At 41.0% G+C, this 24,706-nt stretch overlaps 1 protein-coding gene across 5 annotated transcripts in view; it reads right to left on the reverse strand.

Moving 5' to 3' along the window:
- The window catches only part of SETDB1 (SET domain bifurcated histone lysine methyltransferase 1), a 32,837-nt gene extending 8,625 nt beyond the window's left edge, over positions 1-24,212 (reverse strand). The window contains exons 1-14 of one of the 5 annotated variants that reach the window (XM_080803145.1): positions 24,091-24,212; positions 22,768-23,038; positions 21,812-21,963; positions 10,133-10,167; positions 9,175-9,274; positions 8,184-8,309; positions 7,816-8,017; positions 7,242-7,315; positions 5,969-6,159; positions 4,447-4,576; positions 3,410-3,584; positions 3,168-3,323; positions 1,071-1,697; positions 522-638 (exon numbers count right to left, since the gene is read on the reverse strand). In XM_080803145.1, coding sequence (XP_080659271.1) covers positions 522-638; positions 1,071-1,697; positions 3,168-3,323; positions 3,410-3,584; positions 4,447-4,576; positions 5,969-6,159; positions 7,242-7,315; positions 7,816-8,017; positions 8,184-8,309; positions 9,175-9,274; positions 10,133-10,167; positions 21,812-21,963; positions 22,768-23,027 — 2,345 coding nt within the window. In that variant the 5' untranslated portion in view covers positions 23,028-23,038; positions 24,091-24,212. The other 4 variants (XM_080803143.1, XM_080803144.1, XM_080803142.1 and 1 more) reach the window with 4 other exon arrangements.
- Positions 24,213-24,706: the final 494 nt, after the last annotated feature.

The following is a 24,706-nucleotide window of genomic DNA, read 5'->3' on the forward strand; positions in this document are numbered from 1 at the left end:
TACGAAGTCCTATATAATCAGGTCCCTGCATGCTTCTCTCTGAACACATCTACCTTGCTACCATAACTGCAGTCTGTTAAGATATACATACAACTGGGACGCCTGGGTGGCTTAGTTGGTTGAGCCACTGCCTTCGGCTCAGGTCATGATCCCATGGTCCTGGGATCGAGTCCCGCATCAGGTTCCTTGCTCGGCGGGGAGCCTGCTTCTCTCGCTGCCTCTGCTTGCCTCTCTGCCTGCTTGTGTGTACTCTCTCTCTCTCTCTCTGGCAAATGGATAAAATCTTAAAAAAAAAAAAAAAAGATATACATACAACTATGAAATGGAGGACACTTTTAACTGCAACTGCTAGATCCTATTCAATCATTAGAAGTCTTCATTTAAAAGAAAGCCCAAGGAAGAAACATGTGCTGGAAATTCAGTAAGATTTAAATGATAAAACACCTGGTTTCGGTTCACTCTATTTTTGGTTCCAATTTTTAGAACTCCATCTGTGAGGTGCTTCACTTTCCCCTACTTACCCTGTGGGCAGACACTCTTCTAGTCTCTTGTACTGGTAGCCAGAATTAGGGTTGATCTGGCCGCCCGGGGTGCAGGCTGTGGCCTGGATAGTTAGTTGATGACAGGCACATTTGGACCTGAATTAAGACAGAAGGGTATGACAGCTAGAGCCGTGAGACTTTCTTTAGAGGTAGGAAGTACTACAAAAGAATAGGGAGAATAGTGAAATTTTTCTTCTGTCATACATGTAAACGAGAAGGGAAAAGACAAGAACATGACAGAGCGCGAGGAAGATAGAATGAAATCAAGTGGCAACTGAAAGCACAATGGAGGGACACAAAGGAAAAAGGGGGAGAATCAGAGAAAAACAAACACAGGGCATGTGTACCCAGGATCATGCAGTGGGGGCCATGTCAGACCCAAGCCTCTCTCACTGCTTCATGGAGGCCTTATGGCAGGAGCTCCAGCTGAGGGAGGATGTAAATAGGAAACAAACGGAGAAAGAAGGTAAAGGAAAGACAAGGATAACAAAGTTGGAGGCAGGGCCAGCAATTACCCTACCAACTCACTTGTCACGGCACCCATCCTTGCAGTCACAACCGACCAGAAATTCTGGGCCCGTGTTAATGAAAACACCCTTGCCCGGGATTCGTTCCTTACTGTAGGCCACCTGGGGTGGGGGGGTTGTGTCAATCTCATTGACACAGGATAGGGGAACATCTTCCTTCCCGTAAGTGATGTCCAAAATATAATAAAAAGGTTTATAGGGCTGAAATTTGCGGTCCACAAGAACATATGGATCCAAACAGAACATCTCCAGGAAGAGGAAGTCACAGCCAGTCTCAAAAAGATAGCGCTCAATCTCCTGCATTGTCCGAAGGCAGAGGCCACAGGGTGTCTTATAGATAACATGAAAGCCCATCTTGCGGTTAACTCGGCGGCGGGCTGTCATCCGCCGGAAGTCATAGAGTAGTGGGACCAGCAGAGGATTCTTGCCCCGGTACTGTGCACTTCTCATAGGTCTGACTCGGGACAGACAGGTGTAACTGCACACATGAGGTAAGTAGAAGAGCTTCTCCATGGGGGCACGGTAGGAGGGCTCTGCTGGGGCCCGCTCCAGCATGCCGTGGAAGGCGGGAGGCGCTGGAGGTGCTGGGGGTGCTGCTGGGGCAGAGGCTGTTGAGCCTAATGGTGGTCTGCAAAAGACACGTGAGAGATCAGGTAAGAGGGCAACAGGACCCTTCTGCTGCAGAAGGCCCCCTGCAGCTGGCTAGCTCACTCATCTTTCAAATAGCTGTGCCCGGGAAGCCACAGATGACACAAGAAGTCACGTTTTCCCTTGCTTTACCAAGCCTGGACACTAAAAGGCCCTGGTTACTCTTCACTGAATGAAAATACCTCCACCTCATCAGTATACCTTATTTTTTTTTTTTTAAGATTTTATTTATTTATCTGACACAGAGAGAGAGACAGCAAGAGAGGGAATACAAGCAAAAGGAGTGGGAGAGGGAGAAGCAGGCTTCCCGCTGAGCAGGGAGCCCGACGTGGGGCTCAATCCCAAGACCCTGGGATCATGACCCGAACTGAAGGAAGACACTCAACCGACCAAGGCACCCAGGTGCCACAACAGTATACCGTTTCCTAATTTTTTTTTTTTGCCTGTAAGTTACAGAAATACAGTCCAGATTACTACCAATATTTTTCCCCTTTTATGTGTCCTACAGACTGTGATTCAAGGAAAGAGGCAGGAGTAATCCCTTTCTACTGTACCAATTATGAAACCACGTTCAATGAAAAGTTTTAAACAAATGACTTCTAGTGATTCCGTATTTCTAGGCACTTTTTTTTTTAAGATTTTATTTATTTATTTGACAGACAGAGATCACAAGTAGGCAGAGAGGCAGGCAGAGAAAGAGAGAGGAGGAAGCAGCTTCTCCGCTGAGCAGTGAGCCCGGTGTGGGGCTCGATCCCAGGACCCTGGGATCATGATCTGAGCCGAAGGCAGAGGCTTTAAAACCCACTTAGCCACCCAGGTGCCCCACAGGCACCTCATTTCTATTTCAATTATTTTCACACCCTGCTTGTTGGAAACTTCCCAAGTTAAAGCTTTCTTTTCAGAGCACCTGGGTGGCTCAGTCAGTATTAAATGTCTGACTTTATTTCGGCTCTGGTCATGATCTCAGCATCCTGAGATCAAGCCCTGTATCAGACTCCACACTGTGTGGAGTGTGCCTGAGATTCTCTCTGCCCTTCCCCACACTTATACGGGTGTACTCTCTCAAATAAATCAATCTTTTTTTTTTTTTTTAAGATTTTATTTATTTATTTGACAGAGAGAGAGATCACAAGTAGGCAGAGAGGCAGGCAGAGAGAGAGAGAGAGGAGGAAGGAGGCTCCCTGTCGAGCAGTGAGCCCGATCCCAGGACCCTGAGATCATGACGTGAGCCAAAGGCAGAGGCTTAACCCACTGAGCCACCCACGTGCCTTCAAATAAATAAATCTTAAAAAAAACAAAAACAAAAACAAAACCCAAAAAAACAAGAAAGCTTTCAAGTCGAACTCCTCACCATCATAGCCTTAACTAAGCCCCTTGGAACCAAGAATGTCCCCAGTGAGTATTTAGTCCATGCTGCCACCTCCCCACAGAAAGCCTGGGAGTTTCTCACCTGTATGTCTGGTTGCTACCAGCTTTCCCAGCAGGGACATTTTCACTGAGTGCAGGAGATGTAGGGGAGGAATGACCAGAGCCCACAGATCCTGGCCGGAAGGATGTGCTCTTTTTGGCTACCTGCTTCCGAGATTGGGCAAGCTGACTTTCTAAGCTGCTAAGAGATTAAACATTATACAGTAAAGAATACAGAAAATGCAATGTGAAAGAAACTAGTAAATAAGAAAGAATATCACTCACTCATTGTCACCTGCCTGTGGGGACAGAGGGGGTGCAGGTGGGGCAGGTAGGACAGGAGGGACAGGGGGGGTAGGAGGGGCTGTAGGCTGCAGGGGCTCCATTGGCTTGAACTGTGTCCCAGTACTGGTCAGATCCTGGGTGTACTGGACCACAGGGCCTTTGCTCCTCACGGCACCTAGAGAAAAGAGGAAATTGACCACTAAGATGACAGCTGTGTCATGTATACTCATGCATATACCCAATCATCAATTTACATAATATAAACAAGCAGCAATGGAAACATTTTGAATAAGTGTCAAGACCGTCGTTCCATTATTTAAACCAATGAGTGAAAACACTGGCACAGGCTGGCTTCAACCCAGTAAAGCTTTTTCTTTTTTTTTTTTTTGAAGATTTTATTTATTTATTTGACAGACAAAAATCACAAGCAGGCAGAGAGGCAGGCAGAGAGAGAGGGGCAGGCAGGCTCCCTGCCAAGCAGAGAGCCCGATGCGGGGCTTGATCCCAGCACCCTGGGATCATGACCTGAGCTGAAGGCAGAGGCCTTAACCCACTGAGCCACCCAGGCGCCCCAGGCTTTATCTTTCTGCCTCAAACACAGTTTATGCTGGTAATTAGGTTATTCTTTGGTGAAAAATTTTAAAAACACATTCTTTGATCAACTAATGATATCAGGAAAAATCAACCAAAAAGTAGGCCAGGAACATATAAAAACAAAAGCTGTCCAGGCTTTTAAAAAAAATGACAATGGATCACATACAAAGCAGATAATCCTCATGTGGATAACAGAGGTAACTATACTACCACTTCCATCCCTAAGCCAGTTGTTTCAGATTTTTATGGGGTCGTTTAGAATGAATCAGAGCCACTGCACTAAGTGGAGGCACCACGTACTACTGGAAACTACTCGGGACACACCTCCTGTTTCCAGTGAGTCAGTGGTGTCATCCTGGTAAACAAAGGATAGCTATTGTACACACTCTCCTTTGCTGCTTTGCCTGTTTCTTTCCTCCCGTTCGGTGTCTTTCAAGACATACCCATATTTGGACGTGTCCTGAGCTGTCCCCCTTGCTTCTTCTCCAGTGCAGAGGCTGAGGATGTCTTCATACTGAACATGGGCTCTAGCCGCGTAGAGCCTCGATAGATCCATTCACATCTTTTGTCATCCTGGGGGATTGAGAGGAAGGAAGGTTGGAGGGAAATGAAGCAAAGGCTAGAATCTATATCCTGCCATCTGTGGAGAATATGCCTCCATGTGCTCCTTGAAGGAAATCGCCCTGATGAATGGCAAATTCCCTATCTACTCGATAAACTTATGTTCCAGGCCCCATGACAGCCATCAGGAAAATGAAAAAGAAAAACACATATTCTTCACTTAAAAAATTACAGGAGAGGGGCGCCTGGGAGGCTCAGTGGGTTAAAGCCTCTGCCTTCGGCTCAGGTCATGATCCCAGGGTCCTGGGATCGAGCCCCGCATCGGGCTCTCTGCTCGGCGGGGAGCCTGCTTCCCTTCCCCTCTCTCTCTGCCTGCCTCTCTGCCTACTTGTGATCTCTCTCTGTCAAATAAATAATAAAATAAAAATCTAAAAAAAAAAATTACAGGAGAGACAGATGTTTATATTGAATATAAGTGGTGTGACACAGATCATAAGGCCTTAGGAACAAAAGACTAAGGATAGCTCAAAGGACTGGAACTCTAAGAAAGGCATGAGAGGGGAGAAGAGGACAGGTACAGAAGATCCAAGAGTTAAACTGGGCCTTGAAAGATCATCAGGGGGTGCCTGGGTAGCTGTCAATTAAGCATCTGCCTTTGAATCAGGTCATGACTGCAAAGTCCCAGGATGGAGCCCTGCATGGGTGGTGGGGAGGGTCCCTGCTCAGCGGGGAGTCTGCTTCTCCCTCCCCCTCCACTCCCCCCCGACTCCTGCTTGTGCGCTCTCTCTCAAGTAAATAAAATCCTAAATATATATATATATATATATATATATATATATATATATATATATATCATCAGGACCTCTAATTCTTTGATGCCTCCTTTTTGTCTCACTATGCTACCAAAACCCTGATCCTGGACAAATGGAACTGTCTTCTCTATGCCTATATGCAATGTAAATATTCTGAGAGAGAAAAACAAACCAATATGCAAATTAGCTCACAGTTAAATTTGGGATTTTTTTTTTTTAAGATTTTCTTGAGAGAGAGCAAGCATGTGTGAGCACGAGTGGGGAAGCCGGGGGGAGGCAGAGGGAGAGGAAGCAGCAGATTCTCTGCTAAGCAGGGAACCTTATGTGGGGCTTGCTCCTAGGACACCAAGATTATGACCTGAGCAGAAAGCAGATGCTAAACCGACTGAGCCACCCTAGGCGCCCCAGGAATTTTCAATAACCACCAGAGAGAAACAAAAAGATAAAGTAAAATTTGCTCCCAAACAGTGAAAACAGATAGGATAAGAAAGGGGAAAATTATGGAGGACTACAAAATCATCCTCATTACTGCCTCTTATGCTCCCCCATCCCACTCTGACCCTTGTATCCAAAACTTTGGGAAGAACAGTACCAGGAAGAGGATCCTGACTAGGCTGCCATCCACCTCCTCGACCCGGGACTTCCACCATGTGCCTTCCCATTCAGTCTTGATAAGCTGGCCACTCTTGAGCAGTACCATGGGGCGGTTGGGGTAAGCTGTGATATACTCCTCTATGAAGTCCCGGCAGGAGATGTCTTCTATGTCCTCCCAAGTCTTTTTCACTGTCCCAAGGAAGAAGGAGGGCTGAGAGAGGGCAGGTGGAGCAGGTCTCTTTCTTTTTTTTTTTCTGTTTAAAGTAATCTCTGTGCTCAATGTGGGGCTTGAACTCATGACCCCAAGGTTAAGAGTTGCATGCTCTACCATTTTTGCCAGCCAGGCACCCCAGGGCATATCTTGATAGGAAAAAAACAAATGGTTGGCAAGGAGATGTTGGCCATTTTTCAAGTTGGGAGGGAGAGAAAAATAAAGAAAGAAAACATAACCTCAGAAGCAAAACCAAGACTACCTGAAGTATTAAACCTACTGTGTAAATGCACACATAGACCAAATCAATACTAACTAAGCAATATGCAAATATAGGTGAGTCACTTATTTCATAAAAATGGATGTTTTGTTTAGGAAAATTCAAGTGAAAATTCTTGCTAACCTGATATAAGTCTAGAGATAAATAAGAAAGATCAGGTGGCATCATGAAATTGATAAAAAAAAATTGTCCTTCCTTCTCATTCTGTATCAGGCTACTTTTAAGGGACCCAGAATGTATTTACCACCATGTTATTTGGAAAAGGATCAGTGTTAGTTAACTCTTTTGTAATTAAAAACAACTGCTTTGTAGGAGTCTGTTCCCAAGCCAGAGACACAAGTATGGAAGACACTATGAAAACTCCATCTAACTCAGCTTCTGCAGAGAGCACTATGCAGCTACAGATTTATACAAATGTTAGATGAAGGACAAGACTAGGAAAGAAACAACATCTCCTTAAGCCTAAATCACTCAGAAACGAAATCAAAACACAGCTACAATATGAGAATCCACCCATGGTCAGTCATGATCTCCTAGTGTCCCACTCCTGGACTACAAAGATCCAGCACTAGAGACAAGCAAATAGAACTGTTATCTCCCAAAAGACATTAATCAAACTTATGCCCTTTGAGATGGAAGCACCACAAATAACAGGGCCTGCCTTCTTCCCTCCCTTTTCTTTTCTTTTCCTATCAGGGCTTTTCAGCTGATTATCTTAAGAAGAAATACAAGGTAGAAGAGGAAATGGATAAAACTCAGAACGGAAGGAGGGACACTCACGTGGCCGGCAAATGGGATATAGTTCAGACTGTGTGACATAGGAAGCATAGCCATCATCAAAGAAAATGAGAAACCTGTAAGGAAAGAGCGATGGCAGAAAGATCAGGGGTTACATTTAACATGACCTACAGAAATTTCATAGCTTCCACTCTCGATCACAATAGGACATACTCCTGGGAAAATGTTCTGGTGTACTACTTCCTTCCTATTACTCTTCCAAGAATCAGGAATTCTCCCTCAATCTAACCAATTTACCTCCACTTTTCCAAAAGCTACTCATTCTTGTTTCACTATCAGACTCCTATTTTGCTAAACCCATTTAGCTTCCCCTTCCTTCCTATTCCCCTAACCATTAAACAATCTTAATGACTCTCCTCCTAGTTTTACCTCCAAGTTTTGTTCTTGAGAAAAAAAGAAAAAAAGGAGGAAGAATCACCCACATGACCTCTGTTGCAAAAAAAAAAGCAAGGGTTTCTGGTCACAAAAGCTAATTGTGAGATATGGACTATGGTTTGAATAGGGCAGGTGCTTTGCTACTGGTCTTCACTTTCTTTACAATCCTCTGTCCAGGTACCTGAGCTTGTTTTTGACGTTTGGTGTCTCAGCTACAATGCCAGCATAGAGCCAGACTTGATTCCCATCCTTGTACTTGGCCACCACTCGACTACCCACAAAGAGCTTGTCAGCAGGAGGGTGGTAATCATAGGCAATATGGTTCCCCGACAGGAGACTCTTCCCTTTGTTGTCAAATTTCACCTTGTACTTCTTTCCTGGTCCTGAGTAAAAGGAAAAAAATGAACAAAAATTTTTAAAAACAATGTTTCTGTGTAAATCCTGACTGCTACATGAGAGACAAAAGGCAAGGCTGTAGGGAAAAGAAATGATCAGCAACGGAGACATGCAGATTGCCTTTCATTAGCGCTTCTTCTAGCTTGAACATACCAACCGTCTGGATAGCGATAAGGGTGCCTTTGTGCCATGTCTTAGTTCTCTTCTTGCCCAGGATGCGCATGCTAACTATAAGGTCACCATCTTTGCTCAGTTCTCCAGACATCTGAGTTAAGGTTCCTATAAAAGAAAGCAAAGACGTTCTAAAGAAATATGACATAGATATGGGGAGGAAATGGGAAAGTAAAGAGAGTGTAATACAGTAATTGATGAAAATGGAGGTAATCACTGATCCTTAGTCACTTTTGCTGCTCTCTCCAGCAGACAAAAAGCATAGCTGACTCAACTATTTTTGCTAACAGGAAATACTTGCATAATTGCAATTCACATGTAATTCAAGAACATCTCACTTTAACCAAGTTATCTCCAACTCCTTATTAATGATATTAATTACACTCATTAAGTGCTAAGTAGTATTTATGAAACAATTTTCCATTGGAGAGCTATTAACAGCCCTACTGGACAAAGTTTCCCTCAGACCTCTTTTTAAGAGTTTGAGTTGCGGGAGGCCTGGGTTGCTCAATTGGTTAAACGCCTGCCTTCGGTTTAGGTCATGATCCCATGGTCCTAGGATTGAGTCCTGCATCAGGTTCCTTGCTCAGTGGTGAGCCTGCTTCTCCCTTTCTCTCTGCCTGCCACTCCCCCTTCTTGTGCATGTGCACTCTCTCTCTCTCTCTGGCAAATAAATAAAATCTTTAAAAAAACAAAAACAAAAACAGAGTTTGAGTTCCTCTCTTCTAAATGTCATCTAGAAGTGGTCATGAGCACAGAGCTAAGAAGATATTTGGATAAAGCCACCACACATTGGAAAATCAGCAGACAAGACTTAAGCAGACAAGGAAAACCTGTGGTGTTTAAAGAACCCAACATAGGTGGAAGAGAATTCTGATGCTAAAACAGAGCCAGTTACCCATGAAATCTCTGTAGGAATTCACTTCCCATCTCCGCCCCCACTCTCTATGCTGAGATAACTCCAGATCCTAACCTTTATGTAGATCCTGGGAACTGCTCTTCTTGTTGACAGCATCCATGAACTTCTGGACATCCTGAGCGGACTTTCTTAAGGCAGCCATAGCTTCACGGAGCTGTAAGAAAGGTGATGAGGGAAACAAGTTTTAAAATAGCATGGCTTAGCCCTGAGAGTAAGAACTCGTCTTTCAAAATTCTTTTTCTCCCCCCAAAGATTTTATTTGACAGAGAGGAAGAGAGAGCACACAAGCAGAGGGAGCAGGAGAGGGAGAAGCAGGATCCCCACCAAGCAGGGTGCCTGATGTGGGGCTTGATCCCAGGACCCTCGTTATCGCGACCTAAGCTGAATGCAGATGCTTAACCGACTAACCCATCCAGGCACCCCAGAACTTGTCTTTCAAAAAACCAAATAGAATGAGTCATGGTTGAGAAGGTATGGTTACTTTACTAGGCAAAACTGCCCTTATAAATCTGGTTCAGAAATCAGCTTTAGGAAACCTTCCTTGATTAATCTCACCTAGCCGATTGCTGCCAAATTCTACATTTATATAGCACTTAGTGCATGCATCTCTAAGGAACCTCTCCTGCATCCTCAGAACACCTATTAGGGGACTGGAACCCACAGGGCTGATTACGCAGTGGATGATTATCTTGATGGCTGAAGTGACAGAATGATCAGGCCAGAAATTTCTCCCATCTTCATATTCTTTTCTTGTTTTTTAAAGATTTTATTTATTTATTTGACAGACAGAGATCACAAGTAGGCAGAGAGGCAGGCAGAGAGAGAGGGTGAAGGAGGCTCCCTGCTGAGCAGAGCCCAATGTCAGTCTCGATCCCAGGACCCTGGGATCATGTGAGCCAAAGCCAGAGAGGCTTTAACTGAGCCACCCAGGCGCCCCACCATATTCATATTCTTTTTTTTTTTTCATCTTCATATTCTTATCTTTCAGTTTACCTTCCCTGTCCCAACTCACCTTCTGGTCTTTGGGAGTTCTGCTCCCAGCATCACCTATGGATGAGAGAAGCTCTAATGAGTGTAAGATCCTTACACATAAGAATTTCCAAGAAATCAATAACTAAGCTACTTTTTTTTTCATTGAGGCATTCTATTTCCATGTATTATATATAACTAAGCTACTTAAAAATATTATCATGGAACGATTACTAATAACTATTGACAACCACATGTAGATATGTATGTAAAAGTATTAAATGGTCCAGAAGGGGACAAGAGGGAGAAGGCTCCCTGCTCAGCATGGGACTTGATCCAAGGACCCCAGGATCATGATCTGAGCTGAAGTCAGACACTTAACTGACTGAGCCACCCAAGCACCGTGTATATTTAAGTTTTTATAACAACATTTTGCTTATAGACTATCTGAATGATTTGAAAAATGAAATGTGGTCAGTGAATGAAGCAAAAATGTTTATTCTTGAGTAGCCCTGTCCAACAGAACTTCCTGCTGTGATAGATATGTTCATCAATACTTGTTAGTCTCTCTTTTTAATTACAGCCATTCTAATTAGCATAAAGTGATTCTGATTTGCATTTCCTTAATGACTAATGATGTCAAGCATTTTTCCCATACTTAACGGCATTTACATATATATATATATTTTAAGGATTTTATTTATTTATTTGACAGAGATCACAAGTAGGCAGAAAGGCAGGCAGACTGTTGGGGGGAAGCAGGCTCCCTGATGAGCAGAAAGCCGGATGTGGGGCTCGATCCCGGGACCCCGAGATCACGACCCGAGCCGAAGGTAGATGCTTTAACCCACTGAGCCACCCAGGTGCCCCATATCTTTTTTTTTTTTTTAAAGATTTTATTTGTTTATTCGACAGAGAGAGACACAGTGAAAGAGGGAACACAAGCAGGGGGCATGGGAGAGGGAGAAACAGGCTTCCTGCCAAGCAGGGAGCCTGATGCGGGGCGGGGTCCGGGGATCATGACCAGAGCCTAAGGCAGATGTTTAATGACTGAGCCACCCAGGCGCCCCTAAAAGTGCCTTTTAAAAAGTAAAAATATTCATGTGGTAAAAAACTGAAACATTATAAAAGGACACACAATAAAACAGACCTCCCTCATATTCCTGCTTCTAGTTACTCTCGTTAGAAGCAACCAATATATCAATTTCTTCTGCAGCCAGATATCCTATAAACGTACATATGTACTCTTTCCCCTCTCCATCCTTTTACTCATATTCAACATGCAGTTTTTATGTTGCTTTTTATCCCAGTATTCCCTCTCAGTATCTATAAATCTAATTCTTTTTTTCCCTCAATTTTTTTTTTATTGTGGTAAAATACACATAACATAAAATATATCTCCTTAACCTCTTTTTTTTTGTTAGAGAGGTACGTACAAAGTTTATTAAAAATTTACATGGTAGGTTCAGCCAGATTTTGCATATTTAAGAAAAGTTAGAAAAAATATGATAAAATTGAATATTAAAGTTTTTACTAGAGACTGAATTATAAACACGTAATTTGAAATTTTAAAGTGAGAGAAACACTGTATACAGATTAAGAATATAACAGCTTTGGGTCTTTTACCCTTACCATCATTCAGATCACCAGCTCTTCTGATAAAGAACTGGAAATCATAACCTCAAATTTCCTCATATACTTAGAATGTAATTAGCATTTTATTTGGTTTGTTCATTATGTAGAAGAATAGGTACATGTTTTTTTTTTTTTTAATATTTTATTTATTTATTTCACAGAGCAAGATCACAAGCAGGCAGAGAGGCAGGCAGAGAGAGAGAGGAGGAAGCAGGCTCCCTGCCGAGCAGAGAGCCCGATGCGGGGCTCGATCCCAGGACCCTGAGATCATGACCTGAGCCGAAGGCAGAGGCTTAACCCGCTGAGCCACCCAGGTGCCCCAATAGGTACATGTTTTAATTCACTTTTATATTTGAAGGCCCATTTCCCTAATCTTTCTAAAGACTATTAAAAGGAAGATCGTGTTGACTACCAAACTTAATTTTACATATAGGTTAGCTGAGATCTTTTGAGACATCAGGACAGAGTTTTGCCCTTGACTCTTAATTACTAATTTTTAAATACTCCTTTTTCTTTACTATTTTTTTAGGAAACTCTACACACAACATGGGGCCCAAACTCACAACCATGAGATCAAGAGTCACATGTTCTATTGACTGAGCCAGCCGAGCACCCTTTAATGACTAATTTTTAAAAAATTTTTTATAAACACATAATGTATTATTAGCCCCAGGGGTACAGGTCTGTGAATTGCCAGGTTTACACACTTCACAGCACATACCCTCCCCAGTGTCCATAACCCCACCCCCCTCTCCCGACCCCCCTCCCCCAGCAACCCTTAGTTTGTTTTGTGAGAGTCTCTTATGGTCTGTCTCCCTCCCCATCCCATCTTGTTTTATTTATTCTTTTCCTACCCCCCAAACCCCCAATGTTGCATCTCCACTTCCTCATATCAGGAAGATCATATGATAGTTGTCTTTCTCCGACTGACTTATTTCGCTAATCATAATACCCTCTAGTTTCATCCACGTCGTCGCAAATGGCAAGATTTCATTTCTTTTGATGGCTGCATAGTCCTTAACCATTTTTAAGCAAACAGTTCATAGTATTAAGTATATTGATATCATTGTGTAACTAAAAACTTTACTGAAAAATGTTAAGGCCTAAATAAATTGTTTTTGCGTAGAAGCACTAAATAGTATGAAATTATTAGCTATCCCTATATTGCTCTTTTAATATTATCAATAGTTTTTGGGGGGAGAGGTGAGTGAGGAACATGACAAGCTGATTCTCAAATATATATAAAAGCACGACAGGTAAAAAGAGCCAAGACATCCATAAAGAAGAAAACCAAAGTGAGGTTACTGGAGTTAACAGATGTAGAAACTTGCAAAGCTCAGTTTACACAATACAGAATTGATTTAAGAAAAAATGACAGAGCAATGAAACATAATAGAAAGTCCAGAAATTCACAAATACACGGAAATAATTTATGACAAGCAGATATTTCAGTAAGAAGGGGCTCATTTCAGTAAGTGGCACTGGAACATTAATAACCACACACACACAACATTCAGATCTTTACCTCAAATACTACACAAAAAATAAACTTCAGTTGGATTAAAGGTAGAACTATGAAATTTTCAAAGACAACACAAGAAATGTTTATAATAAAGCTTCAGGGCAGAAGGGCTATAAAAACCAATCACCATAAAAGGAAATGCTAAAATTATAACTTCTGTTTATCAACGAAGAACATGAAAAGTAAAGATAAACCATAAGCTGGGAACGATGTTTGCAACTCGTAATTACAAAGGATTTGTATTTGTTACATATAAAGACTTCCTATGAATCAAGAAAAAGACAAATGATCATTGAGCAAACAAACAAGAGATATGAACAGATTTCAAAGAAAAACTACAAGGGGCACAAGGGGCACCTGGGTGGCTCCCCTCTCCCTCTGCCTGCTGCTCCCCCTGCTGGTGTGTGCTCTCTCTCTCTAATAAATAAATAAAATCTTTAAAAAATAAAATAAAAATTTTAAAAAGATTATTTATTTATTTATTTGACAGAGAGAGACCACAAGTAGGCAGAGAGGCAGGCAGAGAGAGAGGGGGAAGCAGGCTCCCTGCGGAGCAGAGAGCCCGATGTGGGGCTTGATCCCAGGACCTGAGCCGAAGGCAGAGGCTTTAACCCACTGAGCCACCCAGGTGGCCCTAAAAAATAAAATAAAATTTAAAAACCACAATACCAAGTGTTATCAAGGATGTGGAGCACAGGACACATTATTCCATGGGCAGTTATAAACATAAATTGGTACAATTGCTTTAGAAAGCTGTTCGTTATTTATCCAGTAATATTAGAATTTCCATAGCCTAGGAACTAGCAACTCCACTCTTGTAAGTATATATATCCTAAAAATTTAGTAAGACTGCCAAAATAGAAAGATTCTTCCATATCATAAGACACTTTTTTTTTTTTTCAAGATTTTATTTATTCATTTGACAGAGAGAGACACAGCGAGAGAGGGAACACAAGCAGGGGGAGTGGGAGAGGGAGAAGCAGGCTTCCCGCCAAGCAGGAAGCCCAATGTGGAGCTCCATCCCAGGATCCGGGCATCATGATCCAAGCCAAAGGCAGATGCTTAACAAGTGGCCACCCAGGCACCCCACCACAAGACACTCTTAACGACAGAGAACAAACCAAGGGCTGATGGAGGAACACGGGTAGGGGATGGGCTAGATGGGTGATGGGTATTAAAGAAGGCACCTGTGATGAGCACTGGGTGTTGTAAGTGATGAAGCACTGAATTCAACTCCAGAAATCAGTACTGCACTATCTGTTAACTAAAAAAAATTTAAATTAAAAAATAATAAATAAAAGAATAGAAAATGGATCAGGAGTCATGTGTAAGAATATTTAGAGCATTATTTGAAATGAAAACAAATGAAATGTCAACTGGCAGAAGAACAGATATATTGTGTCATATTTATAAGATGGAATTGTATACTAGTTTTTTTTTTTAAGATTTTATTTATTTATTTGACAGACAGAGATCACAAGTAGGCAGAGAGGCAGGCAGAGAGAGAGGAGAAAGCAGGCTCTCCACGGAGCAGAGAGCCCGATGCGGGGCTTGATCCCAGGACCCTGGGACCATGACCTGAGTGGAAGGCAGAAGCTTTAACCCACTGAGCCACCCAGGCGCCCCTGTAGTAGTTATTGAACTAAGCATCACACATTGGCATGATGTTAAAGAAATGACTGAAAAATGCATATACTAAGAATCCATTTATACGGTTAAAAAACAGGCAAAACTACGGCACTTCTGGTAATAGTGATATGAAAAGGGTGATTCCCCTATGCAGAAAACAAGTTTAAAACCAGAAAAAGTTGTTAAAAACAATTTAGGGCACTGGAAACTGACCAAAGACAAACAACAAATAGGTAAGTATTTGTTCTTGAAAAACTGCTAAAATTCTGGCAAGGAAGGTTAAGCCTGTGGACCTCTTGCCTGGGGCAGCTCCCATCCCTACCTATTCCACCTCTAGCTGGGTGAGTGGAAACTACGGCTTTACCACTGAGGTGCTAGCCTGACAAGGAGCAGCGTTGTTACTCTGAGGTTGCAGATCTTGTTTAGTGTGAGCCGCAAAACAGTCAGAAGTTTAACAAGGAGATCCTGAAAACGAGAGAGCCACGGACAGGCTTAAATAAATTCTCTATACATTCTTGAGTGACTACTAAACTATCCACATGCAGAGAAGACCCAGGAGAGTCAATGGAGACTTGAGAACTAGAAGCACTCTGAATGCATTCTCTACACCTCTGAAAAACTTACTGGCTGGCGCAACTGCATGGCTCAGTTGGTAGAGTGAGCAACTCGATCTCGGGGTCGTTAAGTTCGAGCCCCACAATGTACGTAGGGATTACTTAAAAATAAAATCTTAAAAATACATATGTATTTCAAAGAAATAATGACTGAAACACTTCTAAATTTGATGAAAAACTTCAATTGACAGTCTAAATTCAGTGACTCTCAAGTAGGACAAATACAGAGAGAATTGCACATAGACACATCCTAGTAAACTACTAAAATCAAAAGAGACAATCTTAAAAGCAGTTAAGACAAAAATGACTCATATCCAGGATACAAACAATTTCATCTGACCTTCCGTCAGAAATCATGGAGACCAGAAGACACTGGAATGGCATATTTGAAGTGTCAAAAGAAAATAGTCAATCAAGAATTCTATATCCCATGGGATGCTAGGGTGGCTTAGTTGGTTGGGCGTCTGCCTTCAGCTCAGATCACGATCCCAGGGTCCTGGGATCAAGGCCCACATTGGGCTCCTTGCTCAGTAGGGAGCCTGCTTCTCCCTCTCCCTCTGCCTACTGCTCCTCCTGCTTGTGTTCCCTCTGTCAAGTAAATAATAAAATCTTAAAGGAAAAAAAAATAAGAATTATATATCCCAAGGGTGCCTGGATGGCACAGTCAGTTAAGTGTCCGACTCTTAGTTTTGGCTCAAGTCATGATCTCAGGGTTGTGAGATCAAGCTGTGCATCAGGCTCCATACTAGATGCAGAGTCTGCTTGAGATACTCTCCTTCTTCCTCTGCCCCCCAACTTGTGCATGTGCTCGCTCATGCTCGGCTCTCTCTCCCCCCCCCCAACTCTAAAAATAAATATAAATAAAACTTTTTAAAAATTCTATATTTCAGGTAAACAAAGGTAGAGAATCCACTTTTAGCAGAACTACAAGAAATATTAAAGGAAATCTTTCTGGCTGAAAAAAGATGACAATGGATGATTCGAATCCATAGCAGGGATGAAGAGCAGTGGAAATGTAAACATCTAGGTAAATACGTATTTTTCTCTTTTCTTCCTGTAACTTCTTTAAAAATAAGATTGGTCCTTGCAATAACTACAACACTAAACTGCTGGCTTTAAATATACGTAAATGCAATTTATTTGACAACAGTATCTCCCAAGAAGAGAGTGAAAATGGAGCTAACCTGGTACAAAGTTGCTATATTTTACCAGAATTTAGTCAGTATTAACTTGTAGTAGATAAGGATCAGATAAATATGCAAGCACTTTCTAAAGATCTAAAAAGAAAAAATCAGTGGAATTAAAATGATTTACTGAAATATTTATTTGACACAAAGAAGGCAGTAAAAAAACAGGTAAATACAAAAAATATGAGGGGAAGAGCAAAATGATTGAGGTAAATCTACCCATATGGATTCACATGAACTATGAATGGACTCAACACTAATTAAAAGCCAAAAACTGTGAGACTGGATTTTAAAAAAAACACAAGATCTAACTATATATTGCTTCTAAGAGATACACTAAATTCAAAGACAGAAACAGATTTTAAGAAAAAAGGACAGGAAAAGACACAACATGCAAACAGTAACCATAATAAAAATGATTAATATTTGATAAAACAGACTTCAAGAAAAGGAGTATCATTTGAGACACAGAAATATCTTTTAATAATAAAAAATCAACTAGATTTCAAAACTCCTTTCCAAGTAACTGTTAAAACAACTAGACAGAAAATTAACAAGTTCTCAGCCAACGTAACCTAACCAACATTTATAAAATACTCCACCCAACAGCAGAATACAAATTCTTTTTAAGCACACATGGATCATTCTCTAAGACAGACGATACACTAGGCCTATTAAAAAACATTTAAGTAGGGGCGCCTGGGTGACTCAGTAGGTTAAGCCGCTGCCTTCAGCTCAGGTCATGATCTCAGGGTCTTGGAATCAAGCCCCACATTGCGCTCTCTGCTCAGCGGGGAGCCTGCTTCCTTCCTCTCTCTCTGCTTGCCTCTCTGCCTACTTATGATCTCTCTCTGTCAAATAAAATCTTAAAAAAATTTTTTAAGTAAATTTAAAAGAATTAAAATAATACAAAGTATATTTTCTGACCACAATGAAATTAAATAAAAAACTCACAGCAGAAACAAATCTGGGAAATCTCCAAATATTTGGTGTAATCAACTGATCAAAGAAAAATCACAAAAGAAATTAAAAATTATGAGTTAAATGAAAATAGAACACACTAGGGGCGCCTGGGTGGCTCAGTGGGTTAAAGTCTCTGCCTTCGGCTCAGGTCAGGATCCCAGGGTCCTGGGATCAAGCCCCACATGGGGCTCTCTGCTCCATGGAGAGCCTGCTTTCTCCTCTCTCTCTGCCTGCCTCTCTGCCTAGTTGTGATCTCTGTCTGTCAAATAAAACAAACAAACAAAAACAAACAAAAAAGAAACTAGAAAAAGAAGAACAAATCAAACCCAAGTACAGGGAAGGAATAAAGGTCAAAGTAGAAATCAGTTAATTGAAAACAGGAAAACAGTAGAGAAAAATAAATTAATGAACCCAAAAACTGGTTCCTTGAAAAAAAAAGCAAAAAAAAAAAAAAAAAAAAGACAATCTGTTAGCTAGATTAACCAAGCAAAAAAAAAAGAGGAGATCCAAATAACCAATATAAGGAATGAAAGAAGGGACATTACTACAGAACATACAGAAATTCAAAAGAATCCTAAGGGAATACTATGAACTTTATGGCAATAATCCAGACAACTTAGATGAAATGGAAAAATTTCTAGAAAGATACAAATTAACAAAAAAAAGGACTTGAGAAGGAACAGAAAATCCAAATGGACATATTAGGTAAAAAAAAGTAATTAGTAATTAAAAACCTTCCCACAATAATTAAAAGTGGTATCCTATAATGGAAAAAGCCCAGAAATCAAAGTCTACAGATTAGGTAAAAGTAATGTACCCATGTTCTTAGTTTTTTTTTTTTTTTTTTTTTAATTTTATTTATGTGACAGAGAGAAATCAGAGCTAGGCAGAGAGGCAGACAGAGAGAGGGGGAAGCAGGCTCCTGCTGAGCAGAGAGCCCGATGCGGGGCTCGATCCCAGGACCCTGAGATCATGACCTGAGCCGAAGGCAGAGGCTTAAACCACTGAGCCACCCAGGCGCCCCCATGTTCTTAGTTTTGACCAACGTACCAAGGTAACATAAAATACTAATATTAGAAAAAACTGATGAAAAGTATGCAAGAACTCTCTGTATTATCTTTGTAATTTATACAAAAATATAAAACTATTCCAAACTAATAAGCTTATTTAAAAAAAAAAAGTATCCACAAAGAAAAATCCAGGTTAAGATGGCCTCACTGCTCAACTTATCAAACATTTAAGGAAGAAATAATACTCTTTCATACAAACTCAGAGGAGGGAACATTTACCAACTCATCTTTATAAGGCCCATAATACTTTAATGCCAAACCAAAAAAAAACCACATCACAATAAAAGTACAACAGCTCTCATGAACACAGGTGCAAAAATTCTTAACAAAATGTTAGCAAATCTAATCCAGAAACATATAAAAAGGATTATACACTAAGACAAAGTGGCAGGGGTGGGGTAGGGTAGTTATCCCAGGAATATAAAGCTGGTTTAACATCCAAAAAATCACTATTGTTACGCTCCTTATTAATAGGAAAAAGTAAAAAAAAACGATTTTTTAAAAAGATTTTTATTTATTTATTTGACAGAGAGAGATACAGTGAGAGAGGGAATACAAGCAGGGGGAGTGGGAGAGGGAGAAGAGAGCTTCCTGCTGAGCAGGGAGCCAGATGTGGGGCTCGATCCCAGGACCCTGGGACCACGACCAGAGCCGAAGGCAGATGCTTAACGACTGAGTCACCCAGGCGCCCCCCAAAAACCTGTAAGCTTATCTGAGGATGATACAAAAAAAGTAGCTGACAAAACCTAAAATCTCACTGAGCCATGATAAAAAACTCTCAGCAAACTAGGAACAGAATCACCTTCCTTCAACCCAACAAAGGATATCTACAAAGACCCTACAGCTCACATTACAATTAATGCCTAAAGACCAAATGCTTTCTCCCTAAAATCAGGAGCAAAGAAACGATGTCTGCTCTCAAAACATTTATTCAACATTGTACTGGAGCTTCTAGAAAGTACAATAAGGCAAGAAAAAGAAATAAAAGACATCTAGATTAGAAAGGAAGAAGTAAAACTGACTTTATTTGCAGACAGCATGAGGTAATACATAGAAAATCCCAAGGGGTCCACAAAAAGCTTCTAGAACTAATAAGTGAACTTAATAAGGTCACTGGCTACAAGAGTAATCCACAAAAATCAACTAAATTTTCATATCCTAGCAACAAACAATCCTAAAGTGAAGTTAATAATCTCATTCACGTTAGCATTAAAAATGAAACACTTATGAGAGATGTACCATATTAATGCATTAGAAGACTGAATATTTGTTGAAAGGTAATACTCCCCAAATTGACCTTTAGATTCAATATAGTTCTTATTAAAAATCCTAACAGCTTTAAAAAACCGTTTTTGATAGAAACTGACAAGTTGATTCCAAAATTTATTTGGAAGTTACATGAAATACAAGTAAATCTGGAGCACTCTCATTAAGTGATTTTAAAGATTTTTTATTTGTTTGACAGACAGAGATCACAAGTAGGCAGAGAGAGAGAAGGGGAAGCAGGCTCCCTGCTGAGCAGAGAGCCCGATGTGGGACTCAATCCCAGGATCATGACCTGAGCCGAAGTCAGAGGCAGAGGCTTTAAACCATTGAGCCACTCAGGTGCCCCTCGTTAAGTGATTTTAAAATGTACCATAAAGTTACAGTAATACAAGCATGTGGTGCTGGTATAAAGAGAAATATTCAGATCAGTGTGACAAAAAAGAACCCAGAACAGACCCTCATATACATGGCTGGTTGATTTTTGACAAGGGTATCAAAAGGATAGTCTTTTCAACAAATGGTGGTGGAACAACTGGATAGCCATAAACAAAATAAACCACCCTCAACCCTTACCTTGAGAAGTTTTACTCTTAAAAGACACCATTAAGAATATGAAAAGACCACATCTGAAAAGTGTAAAATATACCTAATAAATGAATTGTATCTAGACCCTAAGTTCTTTAAGTCAATAATAAAAAGACAGCCCAATTAAAAAAATAAGACTAAAGATTTGAGTAGATGTTCCCCCAAAGAACATACATAAATGGCAAATAAGTATGTGAATAGATGCTCAACTTCCTTAGGGAAAAGCAAACTACAATCACAATCTGATACCACATACACAGCATAATGGCTAAAACACTGACAATATCAAGCACTGACAAGGATGTAAAGAAAGTAGAACCCCATACTTTACTAGTGGGAATGTAAAATGGTATGGCCACTTTTGAAAACAGTGAGGCAGTTTCCTAAAAACACAAACATACACTAGCCCTAAGACCTAGCAATTCTACTCCTAGGTAGAATATCCAAGAGACATGACACATAATGGCCGTATAAAGAGTTATACAGAAATGTACATAGCAGCATTATTCCTAACAGCTCCCAAAGTGCAAAGAACCCAAATATTTATCAGTTAAAAAGTGGATAAAAAACTGTGTTTTATTTATAAAATGGAATATTATTCAGGAAAAAAAGGGGGAGCAAACTATTGTATACATCCAATAACAGATTAATCTCAAAAACGTTATGCTAAGTGACAGAAATCAGATATAAGACAATAAATTGTGATTCTATTTATATGAAATTTCTAGAAAAGGCAAAAAGCAAGCAGATCAGTGGGGCTGAAAATGGAAAATGTAAGCAAACAGGTATGAGGAATGTTTTTGGGATAATGCCAAGTATTCTAAAACTGGACTGTGAAGACTGCACTACTATATAAATGTACTATAAAACTCAAACTATACACTTAAAGTGGGTGAATTTTATAGTATGTAAATTATACTTTTAAAAAAAAACCTCAAAAATAGACAAAACCAAACAATCTACCATTTTGAGGTATATACATACAGGTGTTAAAGCCACCTATAAAGAAAAGAAGGGAGTTCAGAATAGAGGTTATATGGAATGGGGAAAGGAAGGTCACTCAATCAGGAAGTAGTACAGAGAGGACATCTATGATACTAATAATGTTCTATTTCTTTTGGTAACAGACAAGTCCAACAGTTTGGAATATGTAGTCAGTGACAATGGTTTCTCCTTTCTTCTTTTATCTGCCTAACTTCCTGTCTTTCAATTTCTATTCTGAGACTTTCTACCTGGAACCTTATCTCTTACCTGAATCAATACTGAGGACATCATCATCTTCATCAGGAATCTCAATGATTTCTGTAGGCCGGGAAGCTTCATCCTCAGAGCTACTGTCCCGGTATTGTAGGCCCAGTTTGGAATAAAAGTCCTTCACCAAAGACTCACAGTTAGTCACTGCCCTAATATTGGAACACATGTAGAAAAGGTCAAAGCCAGCAGAAACAGGTGTAAAAGTCAACAGAATTTATATTTATTTAAATATACACAAGCCTCAATTTAAATAGGCCAAGTGTTTCTGTTTAGAATTCATTTTTATTTTTTAAGTAGGCTCCACACCCAATGTGGGGCTTGAACTCACCACCCTGAGATCAAGACCTGAGCCAAAGTCAAGAGTCAGATGCTTAACCAACTGAGCCACCCAGGCACCGTCCATTTAGAATTTAAAATGCTTTTCTCATAGAAAAATGTTTAAATCGTGGTTTCTGGACTAGTTCCTCAAAAATCCAAAAGAAGCGCTGAGTATAGTCCTGTCAACCACATCTCACCATTTACCTTGTTAACTGAAAACGTGTCCTAAGTGACAACTAAGGTACCAGACACAAATATTTAGGTATTTAGGAGCAGATATAGGGCTCATGCTCCACCGTTACATAAGACAGCAACACTTTACAGTCCTCACTCCCTAGATCATCCTACTAAGAAAACAAAGCAATTATTTGGAAGCAGAGTAGAGGAGAAAGAAGGGGAAGGGACTCAAGATCTGGACTCCTCTATTGCTGATCATACATTAGCTTCTGATAGATGAATATTCTATATATGGGTGGTTGTGAGGTCAGATTTTGGACCCTAACCTATGAGGAAGAGGAAAGTTCTACACATTTGTACCTTGTAAAGTAGAAAGTGCTTGGCACAATAACATGAACAATTATACTTCTAAAATGTCTGCCCAAAGGGAGATTTCCTATTTCCCATGTAGTCCTCACCTGGATGCATCATCAAAGAGCTGGTCAACATGGGCCACCTCAGATTCCTTCTGTATTACCCACGTTTCCAACTCTGCTAGTTGCTTCTTACGCTGCTGTACACAGTCCATCTTTTCTAGCTCTTCATCGATGAACTGCCGAAGTTCCTCCATTGAGATACCCAGCTCCTCAACCACTGCTTGCTGCAGTTCTGCAATCTCTTCAGACTCCACTGCAGCTGTTGCTGCGTCCAAACCAATGCACCCAGGAAGGGAGGACATGCTGTTGTCCTCTAAATGGAACAGAAAACTAAGATTACCTTTGGAGTCATAATCACCAAATTTCAGTACCCTAATAAAACTCATTCCTACACTACTAGTTATTCAAATACAGTTAAGTTTGATTCTATGTTCTCTCCATTCTCCTGTATCTGACGCTAAAATTTTGCAGCATTCTTATCCTATAGACTATGGGCCTAAGATTTAAAAATTTGAGGGGATGGAGAACATATATTATGCAACAGGGAGCTACCGAAAATGTTTTAGGAAATGGAAGAGAACCAATTTACTGAGGAAGGTATTTCTGTGACCGGTATTCCTTAATTCACTAAAGAGATCAATCTTGTTCGCAGGCTATGTCAGTTTGAACACTTATCTCCACTTGGAGGGGAGCAGTTGGTCTATAACTCACTAACTGGTTGTTTCCTCTTTAACTACTTGTTCGCCTTACGTTACTTAGCTTCTAAGTGGAAATTTACTTTTTTTTAAAGTCTACTAACACTTTAGACATACAAAAGCAAAGAGGTTTCCCAAAAGTAAAGTGAAATTAAAGCAATCTGGGAATAAAACGTGGCTACCTAAAAAATACAAATAACTGGAGTTAATTGCTTTTTTTTTTTTTAATCAAGAGGTTAAAGCAAAACTGATGCCAGAATGCCGTGCGACCCCAGGGCCACTTCTCACCGCCTCCACGTTTCCTTCGCCCGCACACCGCCCCACCCCGCACTATCCTTTTTGGGGGTGCGTCCCACCCACCCCGCAAACCCAGCGCAACCCCGCCCCCGCTCGCCTCTCGGGGAAGACTTCCTTCCACCCTCGCCCAACCTCTTCCCACAAACAAAACATTCCATACAGGCCCCTGGTCTCCAAATACCTCAATGTATTTCCCACACCTCCCTGCTTCCAGCTACAACAATCCTTTTTCACCAGCCAAACCCCACACTCGAGACTCAGGGGTCGGCCTCGATGGGAGAGTACGAAACCGTAAACGAAAGGGAGCAGGGGGAGGGGAAGAAGCGTGAGGGAGGGAGGGAAAGGGAAGCGAAACAGACGCCCGGAAGCAAACCTCAGGTGCCGTTCCGGTCGCCAAGACGGTAGCCTGACGGGGTCAAACCCAAGAGCCTCAGACGCCCCTCAAGGCCAGGAAAACTCGGCCAAGTACGCATGCGTTAAAGCAGAGCCGTCCAGGGCGCACGTGGGAGGCAACTGGCAGGGTAAAGTAGGCGTGGCATGGAGTATATTGTAGAAGCTCCGCCTCTTCCGCCAACCCCAAGTAATGGCAGCAATATTAAGTTTATCGTATCAAGACTCAGTAGGCAAACACTTAGGTTTAGATTTATTTTTCTCACCCAGTTGGTTTTCTTACACAGGTGCTACAAATTGTAACAAGTGGAAGAATATTATGATGTCTTAGGAAAAACGTGATAATATCCTCTCCTTCCTCCATCACTTATTCCTGGTTCTTTGAGGTAAAATAGCTTAGTTTTCTAGGCTTGTGTGCACAAGATCATGAATGTGGATTTTTGGTTTTGTTAAGATTTTATTTTTAAGTAATTGTTTTACCCCGTGTGGGTCTTGAACTCACAACCCTGAGATCAAGAGTTGCATGCTCAGTGTGCCTGGATGGCTCAGTTGTTGAATGTCTGCCTCCTGCTCAGGTCATGATCACAGGGCTCCCTGCT

Source organism: Martes martes (genome assembly GCF_963455335.1).
Source record: "Martes martes genome assembly, chromosome: 4".
NCBI classification, from domain to species: Eukaryota; Metazoa; Chordata; class Mammalia; order Carnivora; family Mustelidae; genus Martes; species Martes martes.